At 41.5% G+C, this 19,467-nt stretch overlaps 1 protein-coding gene across 1 annotated transcript in view; it reads left to right on the top strand.

Moving 5' to 3' along the window:
• The window catches only part of MAP1S (microtubule associated protein 1S), a 703,322-nt gene that overhangs the window by 475,393 nt on the left and 208,462 nt on the right, over window positions 1-19,467 (top strand). Inside the window, exon 5 of the mRNA XM_044080661.1 lies at window positions 1,019-4,607. Coding sequence (XP_043936596.1) covers window positions 1,019-4,607 — 3,589 coding nt within the window. The remainder of the gene's footprint in view (window positions 1-1,018; window positions 4,608-19,467) is intronic.

The following is a 19,467-nucleotide window of genomic DNA, read 5'->3' as shown; positions in this document are numbered from 1 at the left end:
AATTTCAGACTTCATATCCTTCAGACATCCATGGTAAGACAAATCCTGTTATTCTAGCATTTAAGTTTGTAAAATCATATTTAAAATCTGACCCTATTTTTGGTCCTTTGACCCCCCCCCATTATTTAAGGTTTTATTACTTGTGCTAAGAGGTTGAGAGGTATAGCTGTTACCTTTTTATCACAAAAAAAATTGGATATTGTTCCACTTCTATCTGTGCTGTTCTGAAGCATAAGCAGTGAAACTAGCATTGTCCTAGTACATCCAATAACAAATTTATTTCAATGCGATGTCCCAGGAAATTGTTGAGAATTTGACGAGTTGTCTTTCGGCTTTTCCCAGTTAGGGGTCGCCACAGCGGAACTCCAGTCCGCTAATGATTGGCAGTAGATGTTTGTGCCGAGTTGCCAGCCCTGACGCACAACCTTCAACGAAGGTACACCCATTCACCCATGTCTCCACACAGAAGACGCTTTAGCTGAGAATCGGACAGGACAACGTCTTACTGCGAGGCTAACCTGCCTAATCCAGGAGGTGAAAGCTTTGTCCTACTGGAGCTTGATACTGGTGGTGGTAAAAGAATCCATGATGATTAGTTCAAATTGCAGTACCCCCCCCCCCCCTTAGAGAAAGAGAGCCAAGTCACTGGAAGTCAATTCTCTGTATTGGGTGATCAAGTGTGCATTATCTCCTAGCTGTCTGCATCTGTGGCAAAGTAGTATAAAATTATACATTATTAATCTTATGATTTTTAGTGTGACTGTTTGAAAAAGCACTGTAAAAATGAGGGTGTTATCTTTGAACAGGTAGCACCTTATTAAAACTACTTTAAAGAATCTCAGAATTAACTGAAAAAAAAAATCAGTTTTCAAGCTTTTATAATTGTATAATTATTTTTACCCAACCCTGTTCAACATTGACAAATTTAGTGTTTTCCTGATGCGTTTGCATATTTATTAACTCAGTAGGGGCAAGTGTTCTAAAGGTCTCTTTTTTTTTTTTTTTTTTTTCCCATTAGATTGGAGACCTGCTGAGTTCTGCTGATCCTGCAACCAAAGCTTGCTTAACAGTAGCATGTCCAGATTTTGGAGAATGGAAGAATTCCAATATAGATCAGCACAATCTTCAAGACTTTATTGACATTCGAATTAATCCACCTAGTGTGTTGCCTGAAATGGAAGGTCTGTTAGAGTTTGTGGAATATTTGTCTGAATCCTTGGAGCCACCCTCTCCATTTGAACTTCTAGAACCACCTACCACTGTTGGGTTTCTCAAACTATCCAAACCTTGCTGCTACATATTTCCGGGTGGGCGCGGAGACTCTGCCTTTTTTGCTGTGAATGGATTCAATGTTCTTGTTAATGGAGGTTCTAGTTCTAAATCTTCATTCTGGAAACTGGTACGTCATTTAGACAGGGTAGATTCCATTTTACTGACCCACATTGGAACAGATAATTTAGTAGGTGTGAACAGCTTGCTGCAGCGGAAAGTAGCTGAACTGGATGAGGGTCATTCCCAGGGTTCTCAGAGTAATGAGGACTGGATGAAAAACCTGATTTCACCTGAGCTTGGAGTAGTGTTTCTGAATGCTGCAGAAAAGCTTAAGCAATGTGACGGACATCCTAAGGTGTTGAGAAGCTGTGATGAGGCTAATTTGCTAATACAGTATTTAGAAAAACTGAGCATAAAGCCTGAGCCGCTTGTCAGGTCTCCAACCAATATAAATGAGCCAATAATTTTATTCCAGAAAATGGGTGTAGGAAGACTTGAAATGTATGTTCTGAATCCTTTAAAGGGCAGTAAAGATTTAGAGTTTCTTGTCCATCATTGGACAGGTGACAAGTGTCCAGAAGGGTCACCAGTACCTCTAAGTTGTTCCACTTCAGTCTGTGCTGTTTTGGTGTGGCACCCTGCAAGTAAGCTAGAAAGGATTATCCGCGTTTTGTTCCCTGGCTGTGCTCCACAGAGCAGGATTCTTGACGGTCTAGAAAAATTAAAGAACTTAGAGTTTCTGAAGCATCCAGTTGTTACTCCCAAAGATCTGGATACTTTCACAACTCCTGCAGATAAGCAGTCAAAACCAAAAAGAACAGAAAGTAAAGAGAGCCTTAAGTCTAATTCTAGACTTAGTCTTACAGACTTAAGATCTGGACTACCGAGAGAGAAAGTAGCCAAAACAGAAAAAAAAGATGCTAAGCCCCCTGCAAAGGAAAAAGTGAAGCTGTCTACTGAATCACTGAAAGACCCAAGTTTAAGTACAGAGAATGAAGAAAGAGGAAAAGGTCTCAAATCTAAAGCAGATTCAAAGGCAAAGGTAGTAAAAGAAAAGCCTGCTGTGAAGAAAGAACCTCTTAAAGATGAAAAGAAGGAAATCAAAAAAGACAAGAAACCAATAAAAGATGACGCTCAGGCAGCAAAAGAAGGCGAGAAGAAAGAAACAAAGCCAGAGATGAAGAAAGATGCAGTAAAACAAGAACAGAAAAAGGATGGCCCAAAGGTCACTAAGAGAGAGAGTAAAACCGAAGTTAAAAAAGAAATTAAAGATGATTCCAAAAAAGAGGTGAAGAAAGAGGTCAGGGATGGTAAAGCAGATGATAAGAAAAAGCAGACTGTTAAAGAAGTAAAGAGAAGTTCTCAGGGAGCTGCTATGAGTAAGAGTGGAACACTTAAAAAGGATGGAGTAGCTCCCAAAAAAGATTCTTCAGCAGGAGGAAGAGGATCAGAGAAACCAAGAACCAAGACATCAAAGAAGGACAGTGATCCTAAGAAACTCGGAAATGCCCAAGTTGAGGATGCAAAATGCGAGTTGCAGGAATCCAAAATATCATCACCAGAGGACATGACTGCTGAATTTGAAAAGTTGAAAAATGAGGAAGCAGACAGCATGCTTTCAGCAGTGCCGTCTGAGGGTAGTTTTGAAACTACAAAAGGGGAAGTGGTGCATAATCTTCAAGAAAATGGACATGTGGGAGATAAAGGCTTTTGCCATGCTGTTGGAGATGTACAGATCAAGGGTTTTCAGGACTGCAGTAGTTTTTACCCTTTGGATGAAACTCTAGAGAGTCCAGACAGATTTAGATACCTTGAGAAAAATACTGCAGCATGCATAAACTCTCCTTCTCCTCTTGCAAGGACACCGAAAAGCGAGTGCAGTCTAAATTTTGATGCCACAGGACCTGAAGTGGGACTGGTTGGGGATGCAAAAAATGAATTCCTGAGTACATGCCAAGAAGCCATTGAAGACCTTTGTGCGAGTTCAGAAGAAAAGACGTTAGAAATGGTATCTCCTTCAGAGTCTAGACCAGCAAGTGCTGGTCATACACCCTTCCACCAATCACCTGTTGATGATATGACTGTTTCTGTTGATGGCTCTGATCAAGGGAAAATTTCCAGTCTCAAAACAGAGAGTAGAAATCTAAACTCTTGCAGATCTTTGGATGCTGCCTCTTCAAGTTCAAAATCTTCTCGTGAAAGTTCTACTTCTTCATATGAAAAGCAAACTGGTCGTCTTTCTTTAAGTCCCTTTAAGGATGATGTTCCAGATGTGTCTCCATCTATTACAACACCTTCCCTTCCAGCAGAAGTAGGTTCTCCTCACTCTACTGAAGTTGACGAGTCCTTATCTGTATCTTTCGAGCAGGTTCTTCCACCTGTAAGCGAGTCTCCTCAAGAAGAAAGCAATATACCTTACTCCAATGGCTTCACTCCTGAAAATGAAGCATTCCCTGGAAAAGGGGGGATGAACTTGCCATTAAGATGCTCTCACAACTCCAGACAGGGTGAATGTGATGGAATAGATGGTCATTTGCATCGTCGGGTTCGTAGTCACTCAGATTCGCCACATGATGTGGATTTGTGCTTGGTGTCTCCCTGTGAGTTTAAGCATCCAAAGTCTGAACTCTCCCCGTCTTTCATTAATCCAAGTCCAAGAGACTTGTCTGATGATAGCGATCTTTCTCAAGAATTTGTTAAACCTCTGTCCCAGAAAAGAGGTCAGAGAACACCTACGAACAGAAAGCAGCAGTGTGGTGAAACCCCACCAACATCAGCAAGCGAGTCTCTTCCAACTCAGTCTGATACAGATGTGCCACCAGGAACAGAAGATTGTCCATCAATTACTGCAGATGCCCTGGATTCTGATGAAGACTCTGAAAATCTTGCGGTCCGAGCAGTGCCTCAGCAAGATACTTTAGCTAAGTTTCGAGACCCTCCTCCTATTCCATTGACTGATCCTAATCCTTTACCACCCCAACCTGGAACATGTATGGTAGATCCTGAAATTCTTTCAGTTGATAAAACAAAAAGTGAGAAGGATTCTGCCAGTGGCAAAGAAAAGACCAAAAAAACAGCTCTTAAAGCCAGTCTGTCTAACACATCGCAAAGAAGTGAAAACACCAGGCAGTCACTGGCATCTAGCAAAGTGAAAGGTGCACAGAGTTTAGCTAAGGAAACAAATGATAAGGTTAAGACAGTTGGCAGCAAGGGAGATCAGCCAGATAAGGCTTCAAGAATTTCTGCTCCAGATTCCAGGCTGTCAACAGGTGGACGAAGTGCAGGAAGTAGTACAAGTACGAGAGCACATGGATCCAGTAGACTATCAACTACAGGTACCACTTTTTATTTGCTTTTGTAAGCATTCATGAAATTGTGACCCGTTTATGATGTGCATGAGAGAGGCTTTTTTTATATTCTGGGAAACAGATGTACAAGCTGTATTCCTGTGTAAATGAACATGAACTTTATTTGGCTTTCAAAATGACAGAAATTAAGGCTGCTTTTTTATGTTCAACACGTGTCTTCACTTGTGTTCTAGTGATGTATTGAATTTAACAGAAAACTATTGTATATTGCTTGAACATACTTGACAGTCCTGTAAAGCTTTTTTGTGCCATATAAAAACAGAAGTACCACCACAGACACTACTAAACTTTCTTTTTTTTAAATTTTTATTGAATTATCACTTATGACCTAGGCAATCATACATTTATAAAAATTAAAACCATGCTGGCATATTTTCAATTGCAAACCTTGACAATGACTGTATAGAAGTGTGATGTACAATCGAACATTACATAGCCCATTCAATTCCTGCCTTTCCGTAAACCTCATTCCTCCTACAAAACATTGATCTGATATTGTTAATCCTCGTTCATTCCTTACGTGTGGGTATCTGTTCCGACCTCAGAACCGAGCCGGCCATCTTCCAAGCTCGTGTCTGCTACAAACTCTCGAGCTAAAAACTTACCCAGAATTCCCCTCTCCCTGTTACCTCAGATTTTGTTTGCCGCATCGCCATTCGGTCGTGTCAAGCCACTTCTCTTGAGCGAAGTACAATATTTTTCTTCATACTAAATTCTAAAAGCATTTTCTCACAGAAAAGTTATTAGATAGTTTTCTCACCTTATTGCATTTACCGACTATCCTTTCTTGAATCTTTTCTATTACTTTCTTCCTCTTTACCGCGAGGTAATTTCTTTTTTACCATCGTTGGTAAACCCCCTTTCCTTCTTACCTTCGGGTAATTCTTCTACCATTGCTGGTATGTTTTTTCTGGGTTTCCTTCTTTCTTTTTAACATGGCAGATAAAAAAAAGGTAGTCCAGGATTTAAAAGATGTTTAGTGTCTGGCCATAAATTACCTAGTTCAGATGCACATTCCCTGTGTGTATGTTGCTTGAGTGTGCCTCATTTAATAGTTGACCAGCCCTGCGGGATTTGTAAGACTTTCTCTAACAGGACGTTGATTGAGAGAAAAAATCAATTTAATATTGAAGGGGCTACTTTAAATCTCCTTTTTCAGATGCTATTTCTGGGTCGGAGGCTTCAACCCCTGCAAGATCCCATAAGAAAGAGTGATGAACATATAAAGGCCAAGTCTCTTCCTTCGTCCCCTACTGGGGACCCCCAGGATCCAAGACCCAAGAAAGCTAAGCTTTCCAGTTCGGATGCAACTTCTTCGGCTCCAGCGCTTTCGGCACCTAGACCTTCGGCACCAAGGCCATTGGAGCCATCTGTGACTTTGGCAGCAACTAGCGTGCCCTTTACCGTATCGGTACAGAGGGGCTCCTCGGTTCAGACCTCTTTACCGGCACCGAGTGTCCAGTCAATGCAGACTGTCACGACGTTGATGGATTTTTTGACGTCCATTGCCTGTTCGGCTCCGACAACTTACCTGAGGCAGACTACCCTATCAGCACCTGACCATTCAGTTATTGGCACAGATTTTTTCAGTTCCAGCCTTAGTGCCAACAACCACTTCGGTACCGACCTTATCGTCGGTGCAGACCATGACTTCGGCACCGATGGTTTCCTCAGTGCAGGCACCTGTAGCTCTGTCCTTTACAGCCCCATTGTTTTCATTGCAGACCTCCAAGGTGGGCACCAAGCTTGCTCCGTTTTTGGATAGACCTGACTCCCACTCAGCCATGTCTGTGAAATCCACTAGAAGCTTCTCTGAACATGACATGTTGCGTCTTGTGAATCAAGTGCTTTTGGCCAGCGGTATCCCACCCACCCCCAGGACCTATCCTTCCTCGGGAGGTGATCACCCTTTACCAAAGACCCCTTACTTATTCTCCTCCTTCATTGCCTTTTGAAGCCCCTTGATATAGCAGTCTTCCCCCTCTACGGTTCCCTTTATGGACCTCACTAAGGAGCCGCAGTTGCCTTTGTGGCAGGAGAGTATCGCTACGACCCAGGATGTCAGCTGTGGCATATGTAATTTGGTGTTTCACAGCCATCCAGGGTCTTGGAGTCGGCAGACTGAGCCACTTAGGAGAGGGGTGACCCCTGCCCTGGCACTCGCCCCTCTTCAGGTGGACCAGTCTTCCAGCTAATGGAGAAGGCTCTGACATCGGTTGGCGATCCTGTGATATCACTCTCCCCGCCCTCCTCTGGACTGCATTGTACACAAGTCACTCTTGGCGGACACCGGGCGCAAGGGTCTGAGGATATACTCCCACAGGGAGACCCCTTTTGCGCTGTCTTCCCCAGCTTCTCCCTCTGAGGAAGCTCATCAAAAGAGCTCATGCAAGAGGAAGCACATGGACTCCACAGAGGAGTCCCTTACCAAAGGCACAGACTGATGATGGGGAAGGGTCCCCTCGCTCACCCTCTGAGGTATCTTTTGGTGATATTCTTGAAATTCTTAAACAGTGAGGTGACTGGCACCCCTTGAACCAGACCTCTGAGGAGTCCGTGTTCCTGCAGGCCTTTTGTGCCCAACCCCCTACCTCCTGGGTTACTCCACCTACCGACAAACTGGTCTGGCTCGTCGTGCAGCGTGCATGGAAGGCTCCTGACACCGTTGAGGCTATTCCCCGGAGGCCAGACAAAATTTTGTCCCCTCCTGCTACTGATCCCCATTGGTCCAAAGGTTTTCCTGTAGATGCTTTGGTGGTGGCGGCCGCAACTAAAAAGGACCTGGCGGAAGAAGAAATCCAGACTGTGAGTCCTGGGCTCTGGACAGAATATGGAAGAGTACTTTTGCATCAGCGACCTTTGCAATCAGGTCCCTAAACTATATGGCACACTTTACCAGGCTTCAAAGAGATTTAATTTCTGAGCTCTCTGAAACTTTGGCTGGTGCTGTGTCTGAGGTACTTGACAAAGTGGCCTCTCAGCTAGCCACCATTGAATCTATATCTAACTCCTCCATGTGGCTGATATCTCATGCATCAGAAGGAGCAGCTAGAGCTGCGAGTTCAGGCATTGTTCTGAGGCAACACGCCTGGATGCACTTGTGTAATTTCGTGGAACCCTTCAAGGCCTCCTTTCTCAATGCTCCCATCGAAGCCTCTTCATTGTTTGGACCCAAGGTTAAAAGCACACTGGCCAGATGTGAACAGGACGGCAAGACCCTTTCTGCCGTGGGTGTCCATTGTTATTCCCCTTAACGGGCTTTCTACAGAAACCAGAAGAGTGGGAAGATATGGTACAAAAAGTCTGAGTCCTTTCCGTGACACACAGGCAGAGTTCTCCCCTAGAGGCAGAGTGGGAAACTCACAGGGAAGACTCCCTTTTCAGGGCAGAGGGGGTCTGCGTAACCAGGGTTCCAGGGACTCTTACCCTGGCCAATCCTACCAGCGCTCCTGAAGAGCGGCCCAACTGCTTTCCTCTGTAAGTGGTTGGGGTTGGTTCCCTTTGTACGCTTCTGCCTGGCTAACCATCACCACCGATTCTTGGGTACAAAGGATAATAACCAGAGGTTATCATATTCCCTTCGACCTTTGCCCCGCTCCCCCAACAAACTTACCTGACGTTCCACCCAGTCAGAGGGAAGAAGCAGCATTAGAGATTTCAAAACTGCTAAGAAAGAGTCATCCAAATAGTCCCTCCAGACTAGATAGGATCCGGATTCTACTAGACTATTTTTGGTGCCAAAGAAAACCGGGGACTGGAGACCAATTTTGGATCTCTAGTGTATTGAACAAGTTTGTAAAAGTACAAAAATTCCGGATAATGGTCAGACCATCAAGAAGATTCCTTCGCTTCCGTGCGGGAGCCAGTCACTACTAGTTCAGAGTACTGCCCTTCAGACTCTCTACAGCCCCCAGAGTGTTCACAAAGTGCATGGCAGTCGTCACAGCTCACTTGTGACTACAAGGATTCCAGGTGTTTCCAAACCTAGACTGGCTCATCTCTGCCCCCACCAGACATGTACTGGAAGAAGCCCTGGCATACACTCTTCTCTCTGCAGAAAGGCTAGGCATAACCATAAACTGGCAAAAATCCAATCTCACCCCATCTCAGTCCACAGAATTCATAGGAGTCATCTTGAATACAAAGAATTGCAGAGCATCCATTCCAGAGCACATAATTCTAAGGATAAAGCAACAACTAATACTAATCCTTTCAAGGGAGAAATCCACAGCTCACTCTGTTGTATAGTTGCTGGGTTCCTTGGCAGCCTCTATCACCATTGTCCCCCTGGCCAGGTTTCACATGAGGCTTCTACAATGGCTACTGCTCACCCAGTGGTATCCCTTTCAGTACCCTCTTTCAGCCAAGATTCGGGCAACTCACAGGTGCAAACAGGATTTAAATTGGTGGATGGCTCGCAACCAGTCACAATGGTCTCGCCCCTTCTCCCCCCAACAGCCCAAGGCTACAGTGACCACAGACACCTTCCTAATTGGGTGTGGGGGGGCTTTGTCAGGGACAGACAGTCCAAGGTACTTGGTCTGAAATGGAAGCCCATCTGCATATAAATGTTCTAGAGCTGAGGGCTATGCTTCTGGCGTTGCAAGCATTCCATCCACTGCTGCCATCTGTGACTATTGTGATACAATCGGTTAACATGGTGGTGGTCTGGTACATCAGCAAACAGGGCAGAACCAAATCTTACCCACTCTGTCGAGAGGCAATGAGGATATGGCATTGGGCGATGGCTGCCAACCGTTTTCTTCTAGCAGCACACATTCCCGGGAGTTCCAACGTGATAGCAGACAGACTCAACAGGTGTATACTACAACCTCATGAGTGGTCCCTGAATCCCTTGATAGCAGCGGCGATTTTCAACCGCTGGGGTCTTCCTTGCTGCAACGTCTTTGCATCCCCGACCAACTACAAATACAGCAACCATTTTGCCCTGATTCCCCCTCTGGGACAGTCACCCAGGGACACTCTAGATCATGATTGGCCCTCTGGTCTACTTTATGCATTTCTACCTCTCCCCCTCATTTCCCAGTTTCTGAAGAAAGCCCGCCAGTTGAAGAGAAAAGTAATCCTCATAGCACCATATTGGCCTAGTCAGATTTGGTTCCCCTTTCTTTGGCCTCACCTGCTAGATCAACTGTGGATTCTCCATCCAACTTCCGGGGTTGATCTATCTGCAGAATCTGATTCACCCCAATTTGAACAGCCTGAAGCTCACAACTTGGCTCCTCCAATTCCCTTGATTGCCAGGCAGAATGATCGATCTTTGCCAGTACTTGACATTCTTATTGCATCTCCTAAGTCTTCCACCAGAATTACATATCTCAGCAAGTGGAGATGATTTACTTTTTGGCTGAAAGAAAAACAGGTAGATACTTTTTCAGCACCAGTGTCGATAGTACTGAAGTATCTAGCCACCCTATTTCAATCCGGTCTATCTGCCTCTACCATTAGAGTGCATTTAGCTGCAATATCTACTTTCCATGATGGTGTCCAAGACCCCTCTCTTATGTCACACAAATTACGCAAGACTTTGATAAAAGACGTGAATCATCTAAAACCCCCTTTTAGAGAAACCTAGTCAACCATGGGGACCTGTCACTAGTCCTACAAGCTTTGACAATGCCACCTTTCGAACCAGCTTCTTGCAACCTCAAATATTTGTCATGGAAAACCTTGTTTTTGGTCGCCATTACTTCTGCCAGACGTATCTCTGAGCTTCAAGCCTTATGCAGCAAGAGTCCATGTTTGATTTTTCATAGAGATAGTGTCATTGAGAACTAATCCTTCCTTTCTTCCAAAAGTGAACTGTGAAATGTCTATTAATCAAACCATTGAATTGCCAGTTTTCTTCCCCAGTCATTCAAACAAAGGAGAGTATTGCCTACATACCCTAGATATTCACAGTCAAATTCGCTTCTACTTGAACAGGATTAAGGCCTCTCGTAAATCAGACCAGTTATTTTTGGACTATTCTGGACCTAGATTAGGCTGTGCCGTTGCAAAGGTCACATTGGCTAAATGGTTGAAAGACTGTGTGACCTTCATTTATAGACAATGTAATATTCCATTACCTACTACCATAAAGGCTCATTCTACAAGGTCGGTGGTAACTTCTGCTGCCTTCATGCCAGAGCTTCTTTACATGACATTTGTGCAGCTGCAACTTGGACTACCCCTTATACCTTCATTAATCATTACAAATTGGATTTGTCCTCCAGAGGAAGAGCATCTTTTGGTTTTATGATGCTCAGGAATGTCTTTCCATGAGAGCCTCCCAGGAATAAAGGTAGCTGGGGACTATGTCCCACACTTAAGGAATGAACGAAAATTAACAGCATCAGATAAAGAAGTTATGTCTTACCATAACGTTCTATCTGTATTGTTGATCCTCGTTCAGTCATTACGATCCTCCCTCCTTCCCCCTTCTGCGGCTTCTAGTGGATCTCACCATCCGGTTCCATTAGGTCATTTGACCAGAGGTAACCTATACCTTCTTTTGACTTGCAAACTCAATCTGAGGTAACAGGGAGAGGGGAATTCTGGGTAAGAGTTTTTAGCTCAAGAGTTTGTAGCTGACACTAGCTGGGAAAATGGCCGGCTCTGTTCTGAGGTCGGAACAGATACCCACACGTAATGACTGAACGAGGATCAACAATACAGATGGAACGTTATGGTAAGACATAACTTCTTTTTTTGCATGTATTCCCACAATTCCCATTTTTTTCTATGTAATTTGCTTCTCCCCTTTTCCAAACATCCCATTTCCAGTTTTTATCTTTACTACATCCACTACTACCAGTATGTTTGGTTTAGACTTTAATTTCCATTTTCTAGTAATAGCTTTTTTAGCAGCCACCAGAATTAAATTCAGCAAGGCCTAATATGCCTAGGCTATGCAGATTCTGTATTGCAGCTCAAAACATAATTTCCTTAGTTGTATATCGGTTTGCTCACCCATTGTTTCAAACACAGTAGACTGCAGTGAAATTGTAGTTTGCCAATTCATTACACACAACCATATCACTGTTGCAGTATTCTTTAGTAAAGGGATCCACTAACAAGAGTAACCAAACGTCTAGCAAGTATGCCAAAGCTTTAGGTTTTCCAGGACGTTATGCGTCACACACATGCTCCCCGCTCATGAAGTAGGGCAGCATAAAGGTGATGTACATACCTCAGAACTACTTCAATGCCAGTCTGAATGCCATCTTATTTTCTTTTGTTTGCAAGGTTACATGTCCTCCACAAAGGGAAAATGTCATTGTGGGAGACAGATTCCCTGTAAGGACCATCATGTGCAGTGTCTTTTTTTTTTTTTTTTGGTGCATTTCGCAACCATACTATATGCTCGATTTGTCAAGCGTTTGTCCATAAAGCCCTTCTTGGTACTCTCTCGTCCTTGTCTGTATACCTGGAGAACCAACATTTTAAGTTGACACAGGGGTCCAGAGGGGGAGTCGTCCCATCCTGAGGGTCAGCTGTCTTAAGAAGACCAAAAAAGCTAGGTCAGATTTGGCTGCTCTGCTGCCTCCCCTGGACATCTCAAGGCTGGTCGAAGCCTGGAGGATCGTCTGGTTATTCAGTCAGATTTCTCTGCAACAGCCGCTTCAGAGGCCAGCATGGATGCAGCTTCTCGTACACCCTTGGGGGGGGGGGTCTGCAAACATAAATTACAGATATTGAGGAGAACCCTAGGCTGATAATAGGAGAGTTCCACAGATTTTCGTTTGGGAGAAGATTCCCACTATGAGTGTCAGCGAAAGTTCGAACCTCCTAAGGTCTTTAGGGCTGATGTCCCACAGAAGAAAAAGCAGAAAACTAGACCTACTTCCCCTGCCCATAAAGATCCCCAGCATGAATGGCAAGATTTTACACAGTAGTTTAATGCACTTGTGGCTTTGAAGCCTCGAGATGGAGTTTCTGTTCCTGAACCCCCCCACTCTACTTAAGGAGGCCTAGGGTACAGAACTCTTCTGATGACAAATTGAACTCTGAGGAAGAGTTCTTGGCTTACTACTTTCAAAATTCTTCTCCATTGTACTGTGGTTCTGAGGAGGAGGATTCCATTAGTCCAGATTCTCCCTTATGAGTTGCTTTCTTTTGGGGAGACTATCTCTTGTATGATAGAATTCTTTAAATGGTTTTGACATGTAGAAGAGGTGCTATGAACTCCTCTGGATGGAATCCTCCAAGTCATCTGCTGTTCCTTCGGTCTTGACTGCCCTGTTGGACACTTTTTCAGCAGTTTCTCTGGCTCTTGATTCTCAGCCTCCAGACCCTACAAGCCTGACAGTTTTTTTAAGGTGCCTGATGACTGTAAATTACTTTATAAACGTTCTTCTGCTGAACCCTGTGTTGCAGCTGTCTCTTTAGACAAAATATCTGAACTTTTGCATTCTACTAAATTGCTTCCTTCTAACAGGGATAGTAGGGCCATGGAATGGCGTATATTGCTGCTGCCCTGACCTTTTGGGCTATTATCAGACTCGTATGACCAGTTATGTCTTGGCTCTTCTTTTTCAGGCCTCTCCGGTTATTCTGAACCTCCCTGATTTTGAGGGGAAGGTTTTGGCCCTCTGTTGGGATCCTCTTCTCAAGTGGCTCACCATTCTATTAAATGTAGTTATGATGTAGTTGATACTTCTAGAGCTTGCTGCCTTTGATTCTGTGTTAAGGCCTTATTCTTTGCTTCACCTCCAACCTTTAGCTGATGATATTAAGGCTAAATTGATGGATGCTTCCCTTGAAGATAAAAATTGCTTTGGTTCTGCAGCTGCTGAGCCTTGGTCACTGCAAGAAAAGGGAAGGCCTTACATGAATTGAAACATTTTTGTTTCACCTGTTTCTAAATTTTACAGGAATTATCCTACTAAGATGCCTTTGTATGTAGACAAGTCTGTCTCTCTTCCCAAAGGTAAAACGGGTTCTAGAAGGGGTCCTGCTAAGTCTACTCAAACACCTCCTCCTCTGAAGCCTTTCTTTCAAGACCAGGCAGAATCTGTCTGACAGTCTTCACTCCATCGTAAGTCAGACTCCTTCATCTCTTCATCTTTCCCCCTCTCTTCACAGTTGGTAAGGAATCACTCAGGATTCTTGGGTTCCGTCCATCATTCATCCAGGGATACTTCATGGTATGGAAATCCCTTCCTCCTTTTTTGGGCATTCCTCAACCTTCTCATGAGCAGTTGACCTTTTTTTCCAACAGTACTTCAGTGTGTATTTTTGTCTCAAGGTACCATGGAAGCATTTTTAGCTTCTCAAAGGTAAAGGGTTTTATTCCAGAAAGTTTTTGCTTCCCAGGAAAGAAGGCACCTGGAGGCCCATTTTGGATCTTTCCAGAGGATTCCTTCCTTTCAAATACTCTCTTCAGACTCTGTTTCCTCTTCCCCTACCTCAGGCTTTACTCGTCTGTCTGGATATCAAGGATGCTTATCTTGACATCCGTGCTCATCCCAGTTTCAGGAAATGTTTGTGTTTCTCTTTCTTCGTTACATTTTCAGTTTTCTACTTTGCCCTTTGGCCTCTTTTCTGACCCAGGGGTCTTCACCAAATGGCTTGCTCCTGTGATTGCCTTTTGCAGGATGAGGGGGTTAAAGATCTTTCCTTACCTGGATGTCCTGCTCCCCAACGACACTGATTCAGCATCTCCACAATGCTATTTGCCTTTTGCAAAGCCTAGGGTATACGATAAATTTTCAGAAATCCTTCCCAACACCTCCTCAGGATCATGTTTTTCTCTGGTGACACTGATTGCCTTTTTTCAATCCTGCCATCCTCAGGTCTCATGACACTGATTGCCTTTTTTCAATCCTGCCATCCTCAAGTCTCAGTTATAGCCAGGGGCTTTGGGTTTCATGGCTTCCACCATTTCTATGCTTCCTCTAGCCAGACTCCGTATGAGGAAACAGTGGCTGCTAAAGTCAGTATGGCTTCAACATTGTCATTTTTTAGACTTTCTAGTTCCCCTTCTTCCATGCCTCAAACTACAGCTTCAGTGGTGGATTCATCAGCTGTCTACCCAGAGCTTCCTTTTCAGCCCCCAGTCCCCTCTCAGGAACTTTTTCAGATGTCTCAGACATAGGGTGGGGTGCTTCTTTTGGCCATCTAAAGGTTCATGGCCTTTGGCCCATTCATCAGAGGACAGACCATATCAAGATCAGAGAGCTGCTCCTTGCTCATCAGGCATTCCATACTCTTACTTCCAGGGCCTTTCAAAATCTTTACAGACAATACAACAGTGGTATGGTATATGAACAAGCAAAGGGAGACAAGATCCTAACTTTTGTGCAGACTAGTTCTTCAGGTTTGGGATCTGGCTGTCTAGTATGAGGTGACTCTTCAAGCTGTTTATATTCCTTCAGAACAAAACATTGTTGACAGACTCTGAGCAGGTTCATAACAGACTCTCAAACTGATGCTTCAGAGATGAGTTTTTGGACATTGTCCACCAGTGGGATGGTACTTGGGTAGATCTTTTTGCTTCCCCTCTGAACAGACAGCTGCCTCTTTTTTGCCCTTTCTTCCATTTAAATTCTGTCTTTTGAAATTCTAATATCTTGTTTAAACAGAAACTTAATGCTAAGACTCTAGCAAACCATGTCCGTATTAATGAACTATACAGGTTTTTAATTTACAGAATCTGAGTTTTCCATTTTGAAATGATTGCAACCACTCTCTCTCCCCTCTAGTGTACCTTTATGTACTTTGGGGGTAGGTGCTGGTTAGATTTTCTTTTAAAGGTAAACTTTATGGGTTACAGAAGAAGTTTCTACCTTTAGTTTGGCAGCACTGTCGTATAAAATAAGTGTACTTAAATTGTGAATCAGTAAGATAAAGTTGGTGCTGTGGTTTTTCTGTTGAACACATTTCATAGTGTTTATTTAGCATTGTGTTATGATACGCCAGTTTGGTTTTGTTTGCATATGAACACTGACTTGTTTCAAAAATATGCATTACAGTAGGTTTCATAACTGCCAGTGTTTTCTGTTGGTTGGTTTTTGTGCTTCCTAGTGACTAACTCGGATGTGAAAACTGAAGTTAAAAAAAATGGATTAGACTGTTTATGAAAATCACTTTTTTTTTCACCATGCTTTTCCTCTTTCCTAGTAAAATGCAAGATGCTGCTTGAGAACATAAAATAACTGCTACAGCGACCCTTCTTTTTAAGGAGGAGTTAGAGTTGTGTAGATCTTAAAGAAGAGATCACTTTATTATGAAAGCTGCACTCCATTGTTTATCTGTGTTGTCATCACCTGTTGAGGGCTAAGACCAGCAGGTACTCTTGTCTAGCTACAAGAAGTTTCCCATGCTTTAAAAGTCCTTCCCTTTTACGTGTAATCCTCTAGGTTCAAGGACCAGATCTCCATATCTCTTAAGCTACGCAGATTTTCCTGACTTGAGAGAATAGCATTAGGTGATATTTCTTTTTGAGAGGTTTCATTGTTTTATTGCAGCGTTTCCTTATTCCTTTGAGTGAATATGTGATGTGTGTTATGCAAACAAGGTTTGTTCTTTTCTTTCTTTTAAAGATGGTCTGTTAATGAGATTTGTTCTGGCCACATTATTGCTGTTGTGCCACTTTCCCTTGTGCTGTTGGATACTTTCTTATTCAGTTCTGTATACAAAGAGTGCTACTTTTTCTCTGAAAATGGCAGTGTTCGGCGGCAGACACGAAGTATCACTGTGTGTGGCAGCTTTATTGCCATTGATTTGTACCTGTTTGGGTGCAGCACAAAGCCTGTGAAGAATTTAAAAAAAAAAAATGCACACACACATTTGTGTGTGTGTGTACGTATATGTGTATGTGTGTGTGTGTGTGTATATATATATATATATATATATATATATATATATATATATGTATGTGCGTGTGTATATATATATATATATATATATATATATATATATATATATATATATATATATATAGGTTCACTTCAGTTCACTGAGCTTTCAATTCACTGACTTTCATTTCACTGAAACTTCATTTCACTGAAACTTCAGTTCACTGAAACTTCAGTTCACTGAAACTTCAGTTCACTGAAACTTCAGTTCACTGAAACTTCAGTTCACTGAAACTTCAGTTCACTGAAACTTCAGTTCACTGACAACTATTAGCAATAAACTGGAATATTCCCCCTTCCCCACTGTAGTGCGACCCTGGAGTTAGAATATATAGCTGGGGGGTGGGGGGCAGAGCCCACATCGGGTGTGGGGGCAGCCCCCTCATTCATATGATATTCTTGCGTTTGATATAATATTGCTTAGTAAAAGAAAGTGAGGAGCTAAGCCCCACCCCGATGGGGGCTCTGCCCCCCACACCCCCCTAACTATATATTCTAACTCCAGGGTCGGACTACAGTGGGGAAGGGGGCATATTCCATTTACTATGTAATAATACTTGTCAGTGAAATGAACTTTCAGTGAAATGAACTTTCAGTGAAATGAACTTTCAGTGAAATGAACTTTCAGTGAATTCAGTGAACTGAAGTGAACCCATATATATATATATATATATATATATATATATATATATATATATATATATATATATATATATATGTATATATATATATATATATATATATATATATATATATATATATATATATATATATATATATATATATATATATCTATATATCTATATATATATATATATATCTATATATATATATATTTATTTATATATTTATACACTCGTATGTATAATGTGTGTGGAGGGGGGGTGAAAATGTCCCCACAAGCTCCATTTCGAAATGTTTGAAGTACTTCTGGGAAACCTATTTATTGGAATGATGTCCCCTTTATGCTTCATTTTAAACATTTGACCCCCCCCCCCAAAAAAAAAAACTGAAGGAAATGTCTGGGAATCTGGATTAAACAACACATACATGTATTAAGCCACTAAGGAAATGTGGGGAGAAAGAAAGTGGAAAGGAATAAATACGATAGAAGTTGAAAATTTTGGTGGAAGATGCCTACCAGCATGTTTGTAATGTCATTAATCTTGTACTGGGGACAAGTGTATGTTTTTGATGCAGATACTTGCTTGACTGATGATTACAAGAAAACTCAGGGATTTTTTAAGAAGAAAGGACTAATTCAGTAGGATAGGGATCATTTTGCCAAGGGAAAGTTGAGGGAGGCCTGTTTGTGCTAGATCTTGAAGCATACTTTCAAGCAACCCAGCTCAGATTACTATTTACCTTGGATACAGATCTGTATGCCTAAGTGGAAGGTATTGATGTTTAATGAAGAAGAGGAAGGGGTGCAACAGTCCCTGAATTTGTGGGAAAATGTCGAGACTACTGTTTTGAAGATGAAGATATTGAGAATGTAGGAAATATTAAAGAAAACTGCTACAGTTTTTAAAAAAATATATATTAGGCCTTGGCGGGATAATATACTACCAGTAGGTTATAAACAAAAGGCAGGAGAGAAATGGGGACCAACAAGATCAATGACTAATACATAGAGAAGGAAGCCTAAAAATGCTGTGCAGTGGGAGCAAATTAACAGGTGAGAAGCTAAAATCATGGCTAGTGACAGTTTAACTTGTATGAAAAGGATAATAACATGGGATATATGAGTAGATATATATATATATATATATATAGATATATATAGATATATATAGATATATATAGATATATATAGATATATATAGATATATATAGATATATATAGATATAGATATATATATATATATATATATATATATATATATATATATATATATATATATATATATATATATAGATGTATATATATATATATATATATATAGATATATATATAGATATATATAGATATAGATAGATAGAAAGATATAGATAGATATAGATAGATAGATATAGATAGATAGATATAGATAGATAGATATAGATAGATAGATATAGATAGATAGATAGATAGATAGATAGATAGATAGATAGAGATAGAGAGAGAGAGAGAGAGGTAGAGAGAGAGGTAGAGAGAGAGGTAGAGAGAGAGGTAGAGAGAGAGGTAGAGAGAGAGGTAGAGAGAGAGGTAGAGAGATAGAGATATCTGTAAAGATATAGAGATATAGATAGAGATATCTGTAAAGATATAGAGATATAGATAGAGATATCTGTAAAGATATAGAGATATAGATAGAGATATCTGTAAAGATATAGAGATATAGATAGAGATATATGTATATATGAGAAATGATAGTGAAAGTCCCTTGTTGTATTCAAACAGGTAACCCAAGAAGCAGCAAGCAGTTGAAGATGTTCTCAAGGATGTATTCAGCAACAGGAAATTAAATATATTCAGCAACAGTGAAATTGATCCAAAGTATTCACGTAGATAAATTTCTTAAAATCACCAGCAATTTATTGATAAAACAAGACAGGACGTAAGCGCTTTCGCGGAATCACAATCTGCTTCTTCAGACATTAAAAATCTTACAAAAAACCACTGTTTAAATACAATGCATCATGGTATAGTCTATTAAACAATTAGTCAATTAAGCTCAGTTAATGGGTAACTACTAGAGCTAAGCATCAAATAAAAAATCAATCAAACAGTATGTCACAGAAAGCTTACTTTCAGTTTCTTAAAAACAATATAAAATAATATGGTATACCAATATAATAAAATAAAATAATTTTGCAAATACCTATATACATGTAGATACAGCAGATGGGGGCAGGTTATCTCAATTTCCTAGCATTTAAAGCTGGTTTTATAGATATTGTCATTCAAACCCCTCCCTCTGTTTGCTCCTAATCTTAGAATCCATTTCAACTCTGCATTTTCAGTGTCATTGATAATGTTACCT

Source organism: Protopterus annectens, chromosome 8.part0, assembly GCF_019279795.1.
Source record: "Protopterus annectens isolate FY-2018-M chromosome 8.part0, PAN1.0, whole genome shotgun sequence".
Lineage (NCBI taxonomy): Eukaryota > Metazoa > Chordata > Ceratodontiformes > Protopteridae > Protopterus > Protopterus annectens.
The sequence above is the reverse complement of the archived record's forward strand: the minus strand, read 5'-3'. Positions and strand labels throughout refer to the sequence as shown.